The sequence below is a fragment of the Bufo gargarizans genome, chromosome 1, assembly GCF_014858855.1.
Source record: "Bufo gargarizans isolate SCDJY-AF-19 chromosome 1, ASM1485885v1, whole genome shotgun sequence".
NCBI lineage: Eukaryota > Metazoa > Chordata > Amphibia > Anura > Bufonidae > Bufo > Bufo gargarizans.
Window position 1 is genome coordinate 639629125 of NC_058080.1, and position 21386 is coordinate 639650510.

General features: G+C 41.7%; 1 protein-coding gene across 1 annotated transcript in view; it reads left to right on the forward strand.

Moving 5' to 3' along the window:
* Nucleotides 1-21386, forward strand: part of FAM172A (family with sequence similarity 172 member A) — a 525893-nt gene that overhangs the window by 229168 nt on the left and 275339 nt on the right. Inside the window, exon 7 of the mRNA XM_044291378.1 lies at nt 14914-15135. Within this exon, the coding sequence (XP_044147313.1) occupies nt 14914-15135 (222 nt within the window). The remainder of the gene's footprint in view (nt 1-14913; nt 15136-21386) is intronic.

The window sequence follows — 21386 nt, forward strand, 5'->3', positions numbered from 1 at the left end:
CTGCATGTTTTTGATTTACGGATATCATATAGCAGAATAAAATTTTGACTAAGGTGCGGAAGCATGCCACATATTCATATTGATGTCCTGTCGTGTAAGAATTAGCAAACTGAAATGGCTGCTGCAGCTTCTGCTATTATTGTACCAGAGACAACAGAACAGTTGTAACTAAAATTTGGGTGAACAAGTGGTGGTTGCCTGGCCAGAAGTCCAACACAGCACATGTAATTTGGGTGAAGATGCAGAAGTGCGCCACATTTGCGGATTGACAAATCAATCTATACTTTTGCTTGCCTGGCCAGAAGTTTTAAAGGGGGTTATCCAGGTAAACATAATGACGTATCCTCAGTATAGGTTATCATTATCACATAGGCGGGGGGCCAAGTCCTGGCACCCCTGACAATCATCTGTTACAGGGAGCCGCCATGCTCACCAGAGCTCTGATGAGCACAGGTGGCTCCCACTAGCTTTCCAAGCACAGCGCTGTACATTTTATAGCAGATGTGCTTGGTATTGCAGCTCAGCCCTATTCACTTCAATAGAGCTAAGCTTTAACTAGGCCGTGAGACTGATGTACAATGCCATGACATAACCTAGAAAAAGGATGCAGCTCTCACATAGTCCTGGCATCCTCTATCAGATGTCGGACCCCCACCAATCTGATATTGATGACCTATCCACAGGATAGCTCATGTGCTGTATTAGCACCCTGGTACCCATGTTTGAGTTTGAATGTGCATTGCTTATTTTAATCCCACAGTTCTTACATGGCTCTAGTTTTGTGTGCTAGTTTGGTGGAGAGGAACTGCCATATGGGAAATGCTTGCATAGAATTAGAGGCAACAAAGCTCAGCCTAGGTCAGGCAAGTTTAGAGCATCACCAGTTCCGGAGCTGACCACAATAGAAGTAGATCTGGCCCTGCCAATTTTTTGGGCGGTTCTACTTTTCTCTTTATTGATGCTACCACTCCCCTCCTCTGATGTTGCCTCCTCAGTACCTCAATTGAGCTCCCACTCCCTGTCCAACACATAATTATTGTCATAGTCCTCACCCTCTCCACTTATATCAGACTGTGATATGCCATTGTGGGTTTCTTGGCCCCCATTCAGATTTTCAGATTTTTATTTTTTTTTTGCCCTGAGCCCCACTATTGCTACTGATTTCCCTACTATTACTACTACTAGCTCGTGCTGCTACTACACACATTCTGATTGTTGGAGGACGAAGTATGTGCCTTTCGTTTGCCAGACATTTTGTTATGAAGCCTATGAAAAGTCATGGGTTTGGTACACACATTATTAAATGTCATCAGCAAAAAAGAGTTTTTTCTGTAATTTAAAGACAGAGGTGCAGTTTAATGTTCTAAATCTCTCCTCTTCCACAAACACTCTGTACACTGGTATTGACAATATACAATGGTAATAATGCAATCTTTGCAGTAAAACGTGTTTAAACTACATGCTTTGAAGCAGTAATACTGGCCCTTCACTAAAACACATGTGTGACAATGCAGTATTTGCCAATGATGCCAGACATCTTTTGAACTAGACACTGTGATGCAGTTGCCTTCAGTAACATGGTTACAATTTCCTTACTGATGTGAAATGCATTTGCTGCTATCTCCAATCCACTCTTTATATTGCAGCAATGTTCATATTCAGCAACACAGCTGTGTTAATGCTGTTATGATTGCCATATTTTAGTTGCTGTAAAATTGACAGCTTTTTTAAAAAAAGAATAAAAGCTCACTATAACTTGGGTATTGCAGCAATGTACATGTTCATTAATATGGTTGTAACACATTGAGATGCACAGTTACAAACAGTAAATATAAACTACTTTCTAGAAGAAAAGAGAACAATTCCTCAGTGTTTACAAAAATGTAATGAAATAAAAAAACAAAACAATCAGTTTTTGAAGTAATCTGTAATGTAGAACTATTTGCCAGAAGCTGAGCTTGACAGTAGCCTGCCAGCAAATACACCTGATAGTGAGCAGTTCTCACTCTCGCCCCCTGATTACACATCTTAATATACCTCAAATTCCCAAAATTACAGTTGCAAGAAAAAGTATGTGAACCCTTTGGAATGATATGGATTTCTGCACAAATTGGTCGTAAAATGTGATCTGATCTTCATCTAAGTCACAATAATAGACAATCACAGTCTGCTTAAACTAATAACACACAAATAATTAAATGTTACCATGTTTTTATTGAACACACCATGTAAACATTCACAGTGCAGGTGGAAAAAGTATGTGAACCCTTGGATTTAATAACTGGTTGCACCTCCTTTGGCAGCAATAACTTCAACCAAACGTTTCCTGTAATTGCAGATCAGATGTGCACAACGGTCAGGAGTAATTCTTGACCATTCCTCTTTACAGAACTGTTTCAGTTCAGCAATATTCTTGGGATGTGAATCGCTTTCTTGAGGTCATGCCACAGCATCTCAATCGGGTTGAGGTCAGAACTCTGACTGGGCCACTCCAGAAGGCGTATTTTCTTTTGTTTAAGCCATTCTGTTGTTGATTTACTTCTATGCTTTGGGTCGTTGTCCTGTTGCAACACCCATCTTCTGTTGAGCTTCAGCTGGTAGACAGATGGCTTTAAGTTCTCCTACAAAATGTCTTGATAAACTTGGGAATTAATTTTTCCTTCAATGATAGCAATCCGTCCAGGCCCTGATGCAGCAAAGCAGCCCCAAACCATGATGCCCCCACCACCATACTTTACAGTTGGGATGAGGTTTTGATGTTGGTGTGCTGTGCCTCTTTTTATCCACACATAGTGTTGTGTGTTTCTTCAAAACAACTCAACTTTGGTTTCATCTGTCCACAGAATATTTTGCCAATACTGCTGTGGAACATACTGGTGCTCTTGTGCAAACTGTAAACGTGCAGCAATGTTTTTTTTGGACAGCAGTGGCTTCCTCTGTAGTATTCTCCTATAAAATCTATTCTTGTTTAGGGTTTTACGTATCGTAGATTCGCTAACAGGGATGTTAGCATATGCCAGAGACTTTTGTAAGTCTTTAGCTGACACTCTAGGATTCTTCTTCACCTCATTGAGCAGTCTGCGCTGTGCTCTTGCAGTCATCTTTACAGGACGGCCACTCCTAGGTAGAGTAGCAGCAGTGCTGAACTTTCTCCATTTATAGACAATTTGTCTTACCGTGGACTGATGAACAGCATGGCTTTTGGAGATACTTTTATAACCCTTTCCAGCTTTATGCAAGTCAACAATTCTTAATCGTAGGTCTTCTGAGAGCTCTTTTGTGCGAGGCATCATTCACATCAGGCAATGCTTCTTGTGAAAAGCAAACCCAGAACTGGTGTGTGTTTTTTATAGGGCAGGGCAGCTGTAACCAACACCTCCAATCTCATCTCATTGATTGGACTCCAGTTGGCTGACACCTCACTCCAATTTGCTCTTGGAGATGTCATTAGTCTAGGGGTTCACATACTTTTTCCACCTGCATTGTGAATGTTTACATGGTGTGTTCAATAAAAACATGGTAACGTTTAATTATTTGTGTTTTATTAGTTTAAGCAGACTGTGATTGTCTATTGTTGTGACTTAGATGAAGATCAGATTACATTTTATGACTAATTTGTGCAGAAATCCATATAATTCCAAAGGGTTCACATACTTTTTCTTGCTCCTATTCTCTCACTACAATCTTCCTAGGTGATGGTCCCTGTCACCTATTCTCTATTTATAATATTATTATACTGTCCCTAGCTCAGTGTATCAGTCTGCAGTGGCAGATCCACAGCACACCAGGTCACAATTGCAAAGCAGAATGACGTTTTGCTCCTTCTACACAGACACCTCCCTGCCTGCTGCCCCTCTGATTGACTCATCCAGATTGTTTGTCAAGCCTTTGAGCCAAGACCTCCCCTCCACTTCCTTCTAGGGTCCTGTGAGCATCCTTCTTCTTCCTCCCTTGTGGTTTTGCCTGTCAGTATGGACAGTAAAATGGCGCTGTTTCATGCAATTTGTCCAAAACAAAGCAGAAAATCTTTGAATTTGTTTGGTGAAATCCGTAAGAAATTCCATTTGTTTATGATTGGTTCACTCATTCTTAATGTTATTGTGCACATTTTGTAAAATACTTACTACTTGCTATTGTCATGGGGGAATTTTTGGCCACTTAAATGTATATTTCTTGAAATGGTAACTGATGAGGAATTCTTTGTGTGGTACCCCTTTGATGAGGCAGATTGCACAGACTGGGAGTCCATTCCCAGAGTTGATGCTCCAGTGGCCATGGTCGCAAAGCGCACAGTCCTTCCCTTTTGAATACGCTGCAGAGCTAAAGGACCTTATGGACAGAAAGGAAGAAAGCCTCCTTAAAAAAATGTGGGAACCTACGGCTGCTCTTTTAAAACCCGGAGTGGCGGCGACATGTGTAGCTCGTACCTTTATCGTTGTGGCTGGAGCAATTAGAGCTTCACTTAATTAACAAGACCCCAAGAGAGCAGATCTTGGACAGCCTTCCCCTACTTAGAAAGGCCACTTATTTCCTGGCAGACTCCTCCGCAGAGTCTGTAAGACTTTCTGCCCGTACAGCAGTACTCTCTAACACCATCAGAAGAGTCCTGTGGTTGAAGGCCTGGTCCGGTGATATGACCTCTAAAAACAAATTGATATATTTACCGTTTCATGGACACTATGTGTTCAGCCCTGATCTGGATAAGATCTTAGAATTTGCTACAGATCACAAAAAAGGTTTTCCTGAAGACAGATCCAAAAATAGAAGCAGGATACCAGATCAGATAGAGGAAAATCGGGAAGGAGGAGCTATGCCAAGGGCGGTAAAAGAAGGATTTTTCTTTTTAACCCCAACAAAGGAGATCCTTCCTCCTCCACTTCCAAGCAATGACACCATTTGTGTTGGGGGAAGACCTTCATAAATTCCATGGAGTGGGTCATTGCAGACCCGTATATAATCAGTATCGTAAAAAACGGTTATGCTATAGAGTTGGATTCTCTTCCCCCACAAAAATTCACGAAAACCCAACTTCCCTGGCATCAGAGGTCCTCTCTGTCCGAAGGCATAAGGGAATTATTATGCCTTGGAGCAATAGAGAGTGTTCCCAACAGGGAAATAGGAAGGGGTCACTATTCCCCATTGTTTCTGGTCCGGAAATCGAACGGCAAATTCCAGACCGTTATAAATCTGAAGCCACTAAACAGACACATAACCTATTGCAAGTTCAAAATGGAAACTGTCAAATCTGGCATGACAATGATGGACACAATAGACCTCAAGGACGCCTATTTTCATATTCCAATTTATCCCCTATCCAGAAAATATCTAAGGTTTGCAGTGAAGCTGAAAGAGAAGATTCATCACTTTCAATTCAACTGTCTCCCTTTCGGAATATATTCTGCTCCTCGCATCTTCACCAAGATTATGGCAGAAGTAGTGGCCTCCTTAAGCCAAAAGGGAATATTAATTATTCCATATCTGGATGATCTGTTAGTTATAGCAGAAACGTCTGATCTTTTGCAAGCTCATCTTCAGGTGGTCCTCTCTCACCTTCAGAACCTGGGCTGGATAGTGAACTGGGAGAAATCCAATCTTATCCCAAACCATCAAATCCTCCTGGATTTTGTCCTCGAAAAATCCTTTCTTCCATCTCTGAAGGTCCAGGATCTAAGGTTAGGGATCCAAAAATTCTTAAGAAAGCAGTTTTGTTCGATCAGACAGGCCATGAAGATTTTAGGTCTCCTATTTTCTTGCATTCCAGCTGTTGCCTAGGCCCAATTCTACATGAGGCCCCTGCAGGACCTCATCCTCAGGAAATGGAACAGATCTCAGTTAACCCTAGACCAGAGGATGTTGGTAACCAAAGAGGTAAAGACCTCCTTACGTTGGTGGCTCAGAGACAAGAATCTAGAGTCAAGAGTCTCTTGGAGCCAGGAGGAAGTGCTATTGTTGACAACGGACACCAGTTTCTGGGGCTGGCGTGCCCTTACTGCCACAGGTTCCTTTCAGGGGACTTGGTCTGAAGCTCAGAGGAGGATTTCGTCCAATTACAAAGAACTTCGGGCTATATGGGAAGGCCACAAAGCAACTCTGACCCAATCCAAGAACCGTCATGTACTTGTCCACTCGGACAATTCCACAGCTGTAGCCTTCATCCAACATCAGGGAGGTACAAGGCATTGTCACCTTTAGGATCTCTCAAAACAGATTTTTCTATGGGCAGAGAAGAACCTAAAATCTCTGGCTGCGGTACACCTGAAGGGTTCTCTCAATCTTCAGGCGGACTTTCTCTGTCGACAGAGACTGGATCCAGACGAGTGGTCCCTTTTCCCGTCGGCCTTTCAGAGGATACAAAATCAATGGGGCAATCCGAGTCTAGATCTGTTTGCCTCAATAAGAAACCACAAAGTACCGTATTACTTCTCGCTCAATCCAAGGGATCCCTGTGTGGCAGTAGACTCATTCACTCAGGACTGGATGTCTGGACTGGTTTATGCTCCCCCCCCCCCCCCAATCCCGATGATCCTAAAGGTTCTGCAGAAATTCCAATCCAAAAGATGTGTCCTAATCCTGGTCGTCTCCTTTTGGCCAGAAGGGGCTGGTTTGGTCTCTTAAAATCCCTCAGCCAGGAAGATCCAATCCTATTCTCCCCGAGGGAAGATCTTCTAATGCAGGGTCCAATCTCTCATACGAACTCCAGTCTTCTCAAGCTGTCAGCCTGGTTACTGAGCAATCCATCCTCTTAGGTCTGGGTCTATCATAGAGGGTTGTAAATACCCTTTTGCTCAATCGAAAATCAAATACCCCATGACATATCTTATGGTTTGGAAAAAATTTGCATCCTGGTGTGGTGGTAGGTTTAACCAATCTACCCCCAATATCCCTCTCATCCTGGAATTTCTACTGGACAGTTTGGATATTGGTCTCTCCCCAAATACCCTTAAGGTACAGGTTTCCACTTAAGGTGCCCTATATAACACTAGTCTTTGAGGTCTCCTGGGTGTCTAGGTTTTTAATAGCGGCTGATTGAAACCCAGAATTAAAAATATGGTCGCTCCAATGAACCTGAATACTGTTCTTACAGTTTTTTCAGATTCTCCACTTGAGCCGCTAGACTCCCTGACTATTAATTGGCTTACTCTTAAGACTTTTTTCTTAGTGGCAATATCCTCTGCGAGAACAGTTTGTGAGCTTCAGACTTGATCTGTCTAGGAGCCCTTCCTTAGAGTGTTTGAAGACAAGCTCATATTCAAATTAGATTCCAATTTTCTCCCTAAGGTGGTTTCTACTTTCCACAGGTTACAAGACATTGTTATTCCCTCGTTTTGTGCCAACCCCAAAAATTAGCAGGAAACAAGATTTCATAATTTATATGTTAGAAGAAGTGTACTTCATTATCTAGATGTCAGAGATTGGAGGATAGATAAAAACTTATTTATTCAGTTGTGTCTCCTGGGCAACTGTCAGTGTATTGCACTAATAGTTCAATGCAGTACAATACAGGATAACTTCATAACTGAATTATTCCTTTAAAAAGTTGGTTCGAAAAAAAATAAATCAAAATTGCTTCTGAAATTCAAAGCCTTCTAATGTCCTAAAAAACAATTTTAGGAGGTATCACTATCCATCTTAAAAGCAAAGAAATACAAATTTAGAAAGTAGTACATTTTTCCACATTTTCCATAAATTTGAGATTTTTTTTTATAAATAAAGGTAAAACATATAGACTCAAATGTACCACTAACCTAAAGTACAATATGTTATGAGAAAACATTCTCAGAATCGCTTGAATAAGTAAAAGAATTCCAGAGTTATTACTACTTTAAGTAGAAAATGTCTGAATATCAAAATGTGCCTTGGTCCTTATGATGAAAACTGGCTTGGTCTTGAAGGGGTTAATGAAGGTGTGTCCTGAGAACCCATCTTACTGCCCTAAACATGGTTTCTATAGGAACAACCAACTTTTGCAGCAACTTAGAGCCTTTTTCATGGCAAAAATAATCCACCTTCAAGTACTGTTAGTGGAAGCGTTACGATAAGGTGGTCTAGATGTTATAAATAAGTTACATTTCCTAACGGGATGAAGGGAAGGAATGGATAATTCCATGCTTACCTGAATAAGTATTTGACTTTGTTGAGACTCCTTTTCTCAAATTATATATCTTTGAGAATGTTTGTTTTCCAGGATTGTGAATCTTGGGTCTGCCCTTGGAACTTCTGGTCTTTTAGTTTGAATGGGCTTCTTTAGCTCTGCAAAGGACTTGCGTGGCTTTTTTCTCATTTTGACGTTATGTTAAAACTGTGGCCCGAACAGGTTACGGTTTTTGAAATTAGGGTTCTCGGGACTAAACGGACGTGAGCCAGCAGGCTCTTCTGATTTTAGTAATGTAGTTAAAGGATCAGCCTTTACCAGCATAAACCGTAATGGACCTACTGAATATGCTTCTTTAAATTGATTATTTTTAAGCGTCTGGTCAGTGATGTCATTAGGAAATGACGTTCTAGTAATTGATAGCAGAACAGGGTCTATTTCTTGTGCGTTAAGAGACTGAATTTCGGATGTGCCCATGAAATTTCTGAAGACTAATTTATCCTCTTTAATCAAAGAGGAGCAAAAGGCCGGCTGGGCAAACTCTCACTTCAGAAGATTCCAATATGGTCCATCTGTGAGCAAATAATTTTGATGGTGCTGTTCTACCGAACAAACCCACCCTTAACACTTGCAGCTCACTCAATTTTCAGAGTAAGCCATGGACCATGTTATAGTTTCTGAGTCCCAGCCCACCTCACACTGAGAATTGCAGCAGCCATATTGAAATAAAATTTTGTGAGACAAATGTCTCTTTGCAGCACTTTGAGGAATTGCTCATAGTTTTGTTCCCCTCAGCTGGTATAATGTTTATTTGTCCCAAAACACCTTCATTTTCCCTTTCCTTATACCTCAAACAAGGTGTTCATTGTGTCTAAGAGGAATTCACCTTAGAGTCACAGTGTAACAGGTGAAACGACTTCCCTCTGTGTTTCTTCCTAAATATGATTGCCTCATCCAAGGAAGATTATGAAGATAGTGGGTACAGTCCTCCCCACTGACATTGACGTAGGGTTGGGCAATATCAAAAATATTACCACTATAACAATATTAAGAAATTTATCGCGATAACGATATTTATCGCTATAAATACCCATTTAGAAGAAAAAAAACACTTGGGGCCACAAGGAGACATTGTACTCTATGGGGCAGCCACAAGGATACGTTATACTGTATGGGGCAGCCACAAGGAGGTGTTATACTGTATGAGGGCAGCCACAAGGAGACATTATACTCTATGGGGCAGCCACAAGGAAACTTAATACTCTATGGGGCAGCCACAAGGAGACTTAATACTCTATGGGGCCGCCACAAGGAGACGTTAGACTGTATGGGGGCAGCCACAAGGAGACGTTAGACTGTATGGGGGCAGCCACAAGGAGTAATGTCTTCTTGTTGCTCATGTGTGGGGAGTGCAGTAGTGCGGTGCAGCTTGAAGGCAGGCAGGAAGGAATAGGCCAGAGTCAGACAGGGCCACAGTTGTAGAAGACATACATGGTGCTAGACAGACATAACACCTTTATTTAAGACAGTCTGGCTATCTTTTAGGGTCTCTCACACTCATCTTCCTCCTTCTTGGACAGTCACTCGCAGGCGAACTCGGTGGGGGTCTGAGTTGAAAGACTTTTCCAGTAGCTCTTGTGCTGCTCGGTGGCCTCGTCGTCGGTGGGCGGAGACTTCATTAAGGGGGCAAGGAGGAGCCATGGGTGGCCGCTGCAGGTAGTAATTGTACAGTTATGCAATCATGCAGGGGTGGGTGGACTTAGATTTTGAAGCGGTTAGCGCACATGACAGCTTCTATGACATCATAAAATACAGCGGTTATTAGGAAACAGCGATATCGCCATATAGTTGTTTCTTAATACTGCGGTATACCGCCAACACGGGTATATCGCTCAACCCTACATTGAAATGGTCTTGTGAGATTTTGCTTTTTTTTTTTTCCTGATGGCACCTAATAGCTGGTGCTAGGTCACTGCCTCATGAAGAACAAATAGTTGTGATTTCAGCCTTTTTCTGGATTGTCATCCTTTGCATTTAGATCCTGTTAGTTATATTCACATAAAAAAAATATTCTAACCAGGCTTAACGCACCTTTTATGAAGTCTTTAAGTGTTGACACTTGATCTGTCCTGTGTCTTTTACAGGAATACATTTGTAGGGGGTCCATAATTGGCCTTGAAACTACTTTTATAGGTGTGCATATACTGAAGTATAATGTAGTGAAATAAGAGTCCAACAGAAAAAGGACTTAAAATAATTTAAAAGTGTGTTGGGAATTTCTCTGCAGTCGTATTTCTTATAAAGCACAGTAAAAGGAGACATTTCTGAGAAATGAAAACTTGTCGAGCATATTTTTTGTGACTTTGTTCACAGAAAGTATTCATGACTCTGTTAAGGACTGCCAAATAGATTTTAGCAGAGATTTTACAATCTCCTCCTGAGATTTTATGCTTTGTAGGGAGGAAGAAAAAAAAGCTTACACCATAGTTGCTTTTAGAAGACCTGAGATCATATTGAGAAAGAACTACTTTAGTTTCATAGATAGTTTAGGACTGAAGATGGGGAAGCAAGCAGCGGCACCACAAGAAGTTGTTGTCTTCTATAAAATATTTGCGTGCCTGTAATGTGCAGTGTAAATAATCACAGCAAATCATTACTTCTCTATTTACTCCGTTCACAGCGAGACCTCTACACTGTTTAAAATCCAATTGAAGGCAAACAGTGTTACATTGATTTTTTACTGCAATGATTTGAAAATCTGAATGTTTTATTTCTTAAACTGTAGATAGAAAAGAATTGACATTGTGTCATTGTAAAATTGGACAAACGAGTTAGGTAATGATCAGTGACCAGATGATAAATTTCCTCATTTTGACATTTTATATTTGTGTTTGTCTGTTTAATTCTTCATATGTGCTAAGTACAGTGGAAAATAAATCCTTTTTCTGAAAAGACTGGGCAATATTAGGACAACTTATTCAGCTACAGTCTGTATTATAGCATATTCCATCCACATTTTCCCTGCCAAAGTCAAGGAAAAAATATAGAAGGGGACAAAGGATTTAGGTGTCTTAAGATCTTACTGCCCCCGCACACAAATATGGTGTTACAGCAGCAAGTCCTTCTTACTGGCTGTGGTGACCTGATCCAAGCAGCAGCTCTGCGGGGGGCGGACAGAAGAGAAAGGGAGTCTCTAGAGAGGCGCTGTCCTATGTTTACCATAGCTCCCTCTCCAATGCTAAGGTGTGTATGTGTAAATGTGTACGTATAGAGCAGGGATGGCCAACCTGAGGCTCCCCAGATGTTGCAAAACCACAACTCCCAGCATGCCCAGACTGCCAACAGCTCTCAGCCTACAGCAGGGCATGGTGGGAATTGTAGTTTTACAACAGCTGGAAAGCCACAAGTTGGCCATGCCTGGTATAGAGCATACCTGTGTATGCCAGGGGAAGTGAACAACATAGATTTTTCCATGTCAATAGCACCTGTAAAAGTGTGGTATAAGTTAAGCAGCATTCAGTTCTTGAAGCTGATGTGTTAGCAGGAAAATGGGCACACATTAATAGGGACCATATACATTCAGTAGTTGATCAACTCCCGGCTTCCCTATGCACATACACATTCGGCCGAACATGTGTTTGAGCTCAATGGGAAGAGGGGAGAAAGCAGACACCTTTGGCAGAGCCTTATCTCTTGGGAGAACAAAAGGACTGGGCAAAAATATTCACTTTGCCAGATGCTTCTCTCCCCCCAACATCATCTATAGGAGGAGTTGGGAGCTCCCCAGACACAACAGACTTCCTCCGAACCTCCTGTTCTCAGCAGGTTGGGCTGTCAATTCACTAAAGTCTGAGAAATCAATAAAGGGCCAAATTCTGATAGCAAGATGACTAGGTCGGAGAATCTCAAAAACAGCAGTTCTTATAGCACTGTCTTAATATGCAGTGCTTAGCTACCAAAAATAGTCCAAGGAATGACCATAGGTGAAATAGCAACATGGTCATGGTTCTCTAAGGCTCATATCTTGTAGGAGTCCACAGAAAATCTATTGTCACACAAATTGCTGAAAAAGTTAATGCCGTCTACGATGGAAACACTGCAGCTTGTGGTGTATGGAGGTGTAGTTGCAGACCATTCGGAGTACCTATGCTGACTCCTGTCCACTGACAAAAGTATCTATAGTGAGCATTTGACATCTGAACTGGGCCATGGAACAGTAGAACAAGGTGGGCTGGGATTACATCGTGTGGACAAGCGGTTACATGTGTGTCACTTACCTGGGGAGAGATGGCACCAGGTTGCAATTTGGGAACAAGGTCATTACTTGTTACCTGTCAAACCTTGTTGAGGTGAATGGGATTTACAGTCTTACTGTTTGTATAGATACCATACATATTTGCTGTATTTTAATACTGATCACTATAGAGATATACACATTTGTTTCCGCTTTCTCAGTAGGGGTCAGTACGTTTATTAAAGGGGTGTTTATGCAAAGTCAATTCCTCGTGGTTTGCCAGATCTCTGCTTGCAGTCACGATGTGATGGACGGTACTGTGATGGACGCACAGGCACAGTACAGTCCTGTAAGCCGTGCCGTTGTGTCCAGCACATGAACAGGGCAGATTCCCAAAGACAATGAGCACAGAAACTATATTGGATGACTATGTAACTTTTATTACACTTTCGTTGCTGATAGCGGAATACGCCTTTAAGTCAAACTTTTAAAAGCGCCATTGTTTTCATTTGCTCAGCATTATAATGAAGGTTTATTGATTAGCAAAGTAAATAAAGTGGCATCCTAGAAATAGCATACACTTCCCAATAAATCTTCTGTCTAACTAGGAAATCCAAATGTGCACAGCGTTCGTATAAAGCCATGAAACAGAAATCAGCGATTTGCTATTTACATGGGTTTTTCCATTGATGCGTTTTAATGAGGTGTCTTCCACTCTCCGATGACACTGTTACAGATCGCAGAGTCCTCTGGAGAATGCTTCATGTTGTTGTTTAAACAAACTACAAGGTAGAGCGGGTCCCTGCGGGTGACACCTTTCATGAGTTGTGCTGGAGAAGCAATTTTCACATGCAGTAAGGATTCTGATTATTTATGTCTTCTACAATAGATGCCACGTGACTGCAGCTCTGAAGAATATTGATTCTGCCGCGTTCCGCCCATGTCTGACTCCATACATACACAATTAATAAAGAACACAGCCGGTTGCACTTCATCACCAGGACTCATGCACACAACCGTATCCGTTTTACGGTACACAAACTGCGTATCCGCAAAATATGGTGCACGCCATATTTGCAACTTTTAAAGATTATTGGCACTTTTTAAAAGTGTTAAGGAAAGGAAGGGGGCTTAGTGGGAGTGGCTTTGCGCGACACGCTAGATTTACTATGATTTAATGTACACCAGGAACTGGCGTAAGCTCCTAGCTGGCATAGGCTTCCGTTTCCAGTGCATGGACTGTCAGAGACGTCATGTATCTGCCTCTTAAAGGGGTTGTCTCATCATGGACAATGGGGGCATATCACTAGGATATGCCCCCCTTATAGGTGCGGGTCCCACCACTGGGACCCGCACCTATATCAAGAACGGAGCCCCGCAAGATGGTGGCCACCACCAAGCCAGCTCCCCATAGAAAGGAATGGGAGCATACCGCGCATGCGCGGCCTCCACTTCTATTCATTTCTATGGGGCCAATGTAAATAGCCGAGCCAGCGCTCGGCTATTTTCGCCGGCCCCATAGAAAATGAATGGAGGGTTGCTGCGCCCTCCTTCACTTGCGAGGCTCCGTTCTCGATATAGGTGCGGGTCCCAGCGATATGCCCCTATTGTCCATGATGAGACAACCCCTTTAATAAATTAGGTGCTTCTCACTCGTTTGCATAGGGGGTCTGTATGCTGTGTGCATCCGTGTGTCAGTTCAATGACTGAAGATGTCCTGTACTAGGTCCACCGACCAGTTGTAGTCAATGGGTCAGCAAAAAACTGCGGACAGTATCCGTATTTTGTGGATACGATTGTATGCATCACCTGATGCTTCATACTGTGCAGTTACTATATATATATGGGACATATCAAGACTGATACAAGGAAAGCCATATGGGTAGTCACTCTTTAATTGACTTAGAGACTCAAGGAAAATTATTGTAAGCTGACGTGTTGATGCCCACCTGTGGTTCTAAACGTGTATGTAAAGCTTTTATCAAATAGGACAGTCAACATCACTTTTGCCAAAATGGCCGCAACAACAAAACGGAGAAAATAATACAATATAAAGGAGAAAAATATATTTTTAACTATACTGCAAAATAAAAAAAATGGCATAATGTGTACCACATTGTATACTGTAGCAGAATGTTTGCTTCTCTGCAAAAAGCGTGTGATCCCTTTTAGGTTGCCAAGCAACTGCTATACGTCCTCTCTGGGTGACTACTATTTGAGTCCATGTAACCATCCAGTCTACAACGTACAGCCTCTCATCGCTGTGCTAGCTTGTCTTCCATTACTCCCTCCCTGGTTGTGAACTAATGCAGGGGAAGGGGAAATATTCTGAGTGTCCTTAGTGGGAGTCATGGAGAAACATGGCGATAAGTGTTTTTGTGTCTATATGTATGTATATGTGTGTGTATATAGGTCTATATCTGTCTGTCTCTCTAGATACAGTATATACATACTGTACATACACATATACATTTGTGGTCTTACCCAGAATAGAGTAATTGTCACATTGGATGTCGGGTTAGATATACTACAGTGCAGTGCGCAGATATCACATACTTTATGTATCCACTTTCTCGTGTCATTACAGGAGGGCTTTGCAGTAATTGTGCTGAATCCAAACGAAAACTACATTGAAGTGGAGAAAAGCAAACCTCTGGCACAGCAGCAGTCACCAGACGGCTCTGATGAGCCTGCAGAGAAGAGGGAGCGCAAAGAAAGGATCCTAAAAGATAACAAGAAGCGGAGAGACTTTTATGAGAAGTACAGGAACCCCCAAAAAGAGAAGGAGACTATGCAATTGTACATAAGGGTAAGTCATCCGGCTCATTTTGTAGTGGAGATTTTTCTTTTGCCATGCCTTTCATCACTTCTTCTAAGGGTTTCCATACATACCATATAATTGATAACATATCAGTAATATATGACATCAATATACAATTATTCCAGGTCTAACGGCTGGAATCGCCACCAAGCATGATAACGTAACTTCCATAACACTAGTGGATTAACTTGGTACCTTCAGCTTTTACCAGGCACTACGATACCTTCGTCCATGCACTGTATGGTATTGCAGTACAGCCCTATTCTGTTTGATATCTGGTGTCTGATTTTGCAAGGTTACACTTGTCTGTCAGTCAGTCTGCAGGAACTTGTTAATGAATATGTTGACAACTAGGTGTTAGCATTCTCCTTGTCACAGCTGGGTGTCCGTATGTAGTTTGGGACTATCTGCACTAATATGGCAGTGTCAGACTGTGTAGAGAGTCCTCCAATTAGTTACACCAGAATATTAATTTATTCAAAAATTTCTTGGAAGAAAAAGCACAAAGTAGAGTTCCAAGAAAATATGCCCCGAAATTGTTCGAGTTTTCAGGATACATTTATTTACTACGACAGGCATGTCAGAAGAGCTGGCATGTCCTCTTTTTAATCCGTCCCTCCTCTTCACTTTAACATAACTGTGTGTTGGTGAGGACTATCCTTGCACACCTTTACTTACAGTTACATCTTTGTGAACACAGCAGTTGTGCAAGCAACAGTAGGAACCCGCTGTACTATACAGCCAGGCTCCTCCTGCACTGACTGGGATTAAAGCTAGTTGCACTCTGATCCTAACCATTTAACTCTGTGGATGCTGCAGTCAATAGCGACTGCAGCATCTATGCGATTGCAAGCTCCCTCTGTCACTCCATGAACCCCTTGTGACACGATTGCAGTGTGCCGCTGGTGGCAGTGGAGGTTGGAGGCCTTACAATAGACTCTGGGTCTGCAAAATAAGGAAAACTGTTAGGCCCTGCAGGAGACAGGGTCGTAGACATAATATACTGCACTTCACGAGGATTGCTTGTTCCTGTTCCCTTGTGGAACTAATAAATCTAGTAAAAAATAAATACAAAATTATTTTTTTTAAGTATGGGGAAAAAAAAGCAAAAATCACATTTTATCAATTAGAGTCTTTGAAAAATAACACAAAACCTATAGAAATTTGGTATCTTCACAGCCATACACTGTAACAAATGCAAAAATAGATTTTTTGTTTTATCCCACTTCCTATAAAACATAATGAAGTGATTTTATTTGGTTCAAAGTGGTAAAACAAAAACTAAATAACTGTGGTAACGTCATAAATATATTGACTTGATTAATAAAAGAATAAAAGTGACAAGTAAATTATTCCGCATGGTGAATGTTGTTAAAAAAAAATATCCAGAATTGCAGTTTTTCACCCAATAAACTGTTTAATAAAAAGTGATCAAAATGTCTTATATACCCCGACATGATACCAATAAAAATTACAGCTTAACCTGAATGAGATCCCCACAGCTCCATTGAGAGAATACGTTTTCGGATCTCAGAATTTGTTGACACAAAAGCACAATTTTAAGTACATTTAGGCTAGGTCTACACGACGACATTTGTCGCGCAACATTTTATTGCACCAATGTCGCGCAACAATTTTTATAATGGTAGTCTATGGTGTCGCACTGAAACATGCAACAGACTGCGACGCAACAGTCGCAGAAAATCCATTCGAGATGGATTTTTCTGCGACTGTTGCGTTGCATTCGCAGCATGTCGCATCTTGCAGTGCGACACTATAGACTGCCATTATAAAAAATTGTCGCGTGACATTGGTGCAACAAAATGTTGAGCGACAAATGTTGCAGTGTAGTTGTGCCCTATCTGTCGACAAATTTCATTGTGTAGACCTAGCCTTATTGTGCAGAAGTAGGAATACATAACAAACTATATACATTAGTATTGCATGAATTGTACTGACACAGAATAAAGGCCTTATTCACACAGTCAGTGTTTGAGCAGTGATTTCCATCAGTGATTGTGAGCCAAAACTAGGAGTGAAGCCTCCACAGAGCTAAAGTCTAATGGAAGGATTTGCACCTGTTCTGTGTTTTAGACCTGCTCCTAGTTTTGGCTTACAATCACTGATGGAAATCAATGACCAAACACTGTGTGAATAAAGCTTAATGGTAACATATTATATATGCTGAAAAACAATGCAACAACCCAAAAAGAGGACCCATGAAATGCAGTGCAATCTGCAGGCACCATGTTGTAGAACAGGAGTTTCTGAGCAGATTGTTATATAGTTTAGTCAGAAAAAATTCAGTAAAATGTGTAATTTAATTGCTCACAAGGGAGATGTTATCAGTGGCTGACAACTATCTCTGTATACACACTTACACAGTGAATGCTATAAATCACTGATTACACCTCCCCCATGTACAACTATCAGTGGCTGACAACTATCTCTGTATACGCAATTACACAGAGAATGCTATCAATCACTGATAACACTCTCCGTGTACAAATGCCAGTGACTGACAGCTATCTCTGTATACACACTTACACAGAGAATGCTATCAATCACAGATAACACCTCCCCTGTGTACAGCTATCAGTGACTGACCGCTATTTCTGTATACACACTTACACAGGGAATGCCATCACTGATAACACCCCCCTATATACAATGAAGTCACAAATAGAAGAGCTTTAAATGTTTAAATTATACATTGTACTGAATTCTACTTTTCACACCAAATCATATATACATCAATCTGCTCAGCTCCTCCTGCTCTATAACATGCTGCCTGCAGATTGCACTGCATTTCATGGTGACTGGTCCTGTTTGATAAAAGTTACTCAGTAAGTTATCTGTACTCCAAAGGTGTGTCAATACAACTCATCTTCCATTAAACAAGCCATAATACCGCTACCTTAAGGGAAAACTAAAAATGTTCTATCTCTTGCAATAAAATAATGGGAAAACAAAAGGTCCAAGTCGTCAGTTCCTGAGGGGGTTTATTTAGTTATATGGCACCCTTATATGGATTGTCTCAAGGTCTGTTCAGACACACGTTTTCCATTTTTCACCCAAGCCTCATTCACTTCTGTGGGTCCAGGGCAGTGTGAAAAACAGACCACATAGAACATAGATGCTTAGATATTTCCTGAACACAAAGATGATCAGTGATAAACAATGCTCATGTGCACATACCCATTGAAATGTGAGGGTCAAGATTCAGTCCAGATGGAAAACTCACTCGCATAAAAGAGCCCTTATACTGATGGCCGACTCCCGGCACCCCCACCAATCAGCTGTTCTGCAATGGCTCCCTGCCCTGTGTAGTGCAGTTGGTTCCTGCAGCACTGTCCCCATTAATTTCAGTTTTTTACTGATGCTTCCATTCGCTTGAACTTCCATCGTTGGAGCTTCTGCAAAACTGCTGATTTGTGGGAGAGACGGGAGTCTGGAGAGCCATGAAGAAACCCTTCAAGGCTCTGTAATGTCCACAGCCGCTTGGCATCTTTCATGCGAGGGACAAGAGTCAAATAATGTCCTTGGTATGTTACATGCCCCTAGTCATGCATTAGCAATTTTACAATTCATTAAATTGTATCCAGATTTTCACTTTAACCCTATAACAGAGTTTTTTTCCCGGGATTTTAATATTGATGACCTATGCACAGGATAGGTTATTAATATCAGGTTGGCCAGGGTCCGACACCCCCGCTGATCAGCTGGTTGAAGAGAAGGCCGTCAATATAAAAATCCCGGAAAACCCCTTTAAGTAGTGTGCCTGTTTTCGTTTTTTGCATTTTTGTTTCCTCCCCACATTCCAATAGCCATAACTTTTTAAAGTTTCATTTCATATAGCCATATGAGGGCTTATGAGGTGTCTTTTATTGGAAAATGGTAAAAAAAAATATTTGTCTGGTTAAATAGAAAAAAAAAAACCGCACATTTCCGACAAAGGGTTTTGATATTACAACATTCACTGTGCGCTAAAAATGACATAATGTCCTTTCAGCAGCGCAATACAATTACGGCAATAACAAACTTGTATAGTGTTTTTTTTGTTGTTTGTTTTACTACTTTATTTTCTTTTTCAAAGATTTTTTTTTTAAGCATTTTCTGTGCATTGCCATTTTCTGACAGCCATACCACTTTATCTATTTCTGTCCACAGAGCTGTATGAGAGCTTGTTTTTTGCGATGCAAACTGTAGTATTTATTCAGTGCTCCAGACTAAAATAAATATCAAGGAGCCATTGGCTCCTAACCTGAAAAATTTAGGAGCCAAATTAAATTTTTTGTCGCCAAACTTTAAATATAGCTGGGATGCTTAGGAGCATGGGGTTTTCTAAGCTGCAGCCCACGCAGTTAAAGGGGTTGTGCACTCATTTCCATGACCTGTCAGACTAGCCAGATTCGCATTGGTAATCCCTAGGTGCCGGCTCCTGGCTCATTCGCTTCCCGGCCTCCGCTGCTTGTCTTGGGTTTCTCCATGAAAACGTTTGGCTGCAGTGGCATCAAGACCATCACTGGCCACAGTGGAGATCTGGAGATCTGCTCCCCTTACATCACATGAAAGGGAAGCAGTGGTCAGTTATTGGCTGTAACTGTGTCAAATAGGAAGTTTTCATGAAGGGACTCAAGACCAGCAACAAGTCCGGACCCAGCGCTAGGGATCAGGTAAGTATGGTCACCAACAAAGGTCCTGCCAGTCTCAGAAAGTAGTTTAGATTTAGAAAAAATATAATATAACAGATAAAAATATAATACTTCAGAAGCTTTACTCTTTATTCTCAACCCCTCTGCTTGCCTGTCAGTGAATGAAAACAAACATTTCTTGTTTGTTGTTGTTTCTTGAGGAAAGATTGCCCATATCCTAGTGCTTCTCTCTGTGTAACTGTAGCTGGACATGGACATTCATGCCAGCACGCAGAGATGTGGCAAAGGTAGGGGACCTCTTCTGACAGCTGAACTAGCCTGTGCTTAACCCCTAAAGGCTGATTGCTTTTCCCTATTTGGAAGTGAATACTGGTCTTGTGGAATAAGTAGATTATATGATTGATGATCAGAAATGGTTACTGGTCTGTACATTGATAGGATTGCGCTGGTTTCACACCGGAGTCTGTCTGCAGGAGCTCTGTACTGCCGGGGTCACATAGCATTATATTGATGTATGATGCTATGTAACCCTTACAGTTCTGGAATGTATTGGATAACACTGACAGCATTAGGTTAGTGTTATCCAGTAAATTCCAGACCTCTAAGGGTTACATAGCATCATAAATCAATATAATGCTATGCGACCCCGGCAGTGCTATGCAGAACAGGACAGCGGATCCCACCGACATACTGTGGTGTTAAACCAGCATAGCCAGTGCTTATACTTGTTCTTACAGGGTTTACCGAACTCTGGCTTCTCCTTGTGACCTCATAAGGACCCAGTCCTAAAAAAACCACACTAATAAATCTGCGTACGGGTGACTCGCCTCGTGCTATCAGCCGCGGACTGTGCAGGGGCTCTGTGCGGCCCTAGTTGAAATGTCTCCAGCAGCTCAGCTCCACAGTACAGACTCCACTCCAAACTTGCCAGACTGCTGGAAGCGGGAACCCAAGCCATGCCCACCCTCTATATCGGGTAGTGTGAGGGGCGGATCTTCACCTAGCAGACGTCTGCAGCGTTTGTTTGCTGGATTAAAGCCTTTTTTTCTTAAAAAGGCAGAGCAGCGCAGGGTCTAGGCGCAAATGGCGACAAGACTACAAAGTATTGTCGCCATTTTGAAATTCTATGTCGCATTGGCAACCATTTTGGTCGCCATCTGGAGCACTATTATTAGTACCGTTTTGGGGTGCCTTCAACTTTTTGATCACTATTCAAATTTTTTGGGGATAAGGTGACCAAAAAATGACGAATCGTTTTTGTTTTTTTTGTTTGTTTTTTTCATTAAGGGATGTTTTGATCCCTTGTCACATTCACCCTAATAGAGATCTAGTAGGGTGAATGGCATTCTGACGCGCTCCCTGCTGAGTTGTGCCTTGTGCACAGCTTAGCAGGAAGCTTACCATAACTGGCCTAGGAAGCTTCAGCAGCACCAAGGCTACCATGATAGCCGATTGGAGCCGTGTAACTTCACTACGGGGGCTCCAAACGGAAGGCAAAGGGAGCCACATCCCTCTGCCTAACCTCACAGATACCATGATCGCTGTTGAATGTGGCATCAGAGGGGTTAAATGACCGGTTTTGGC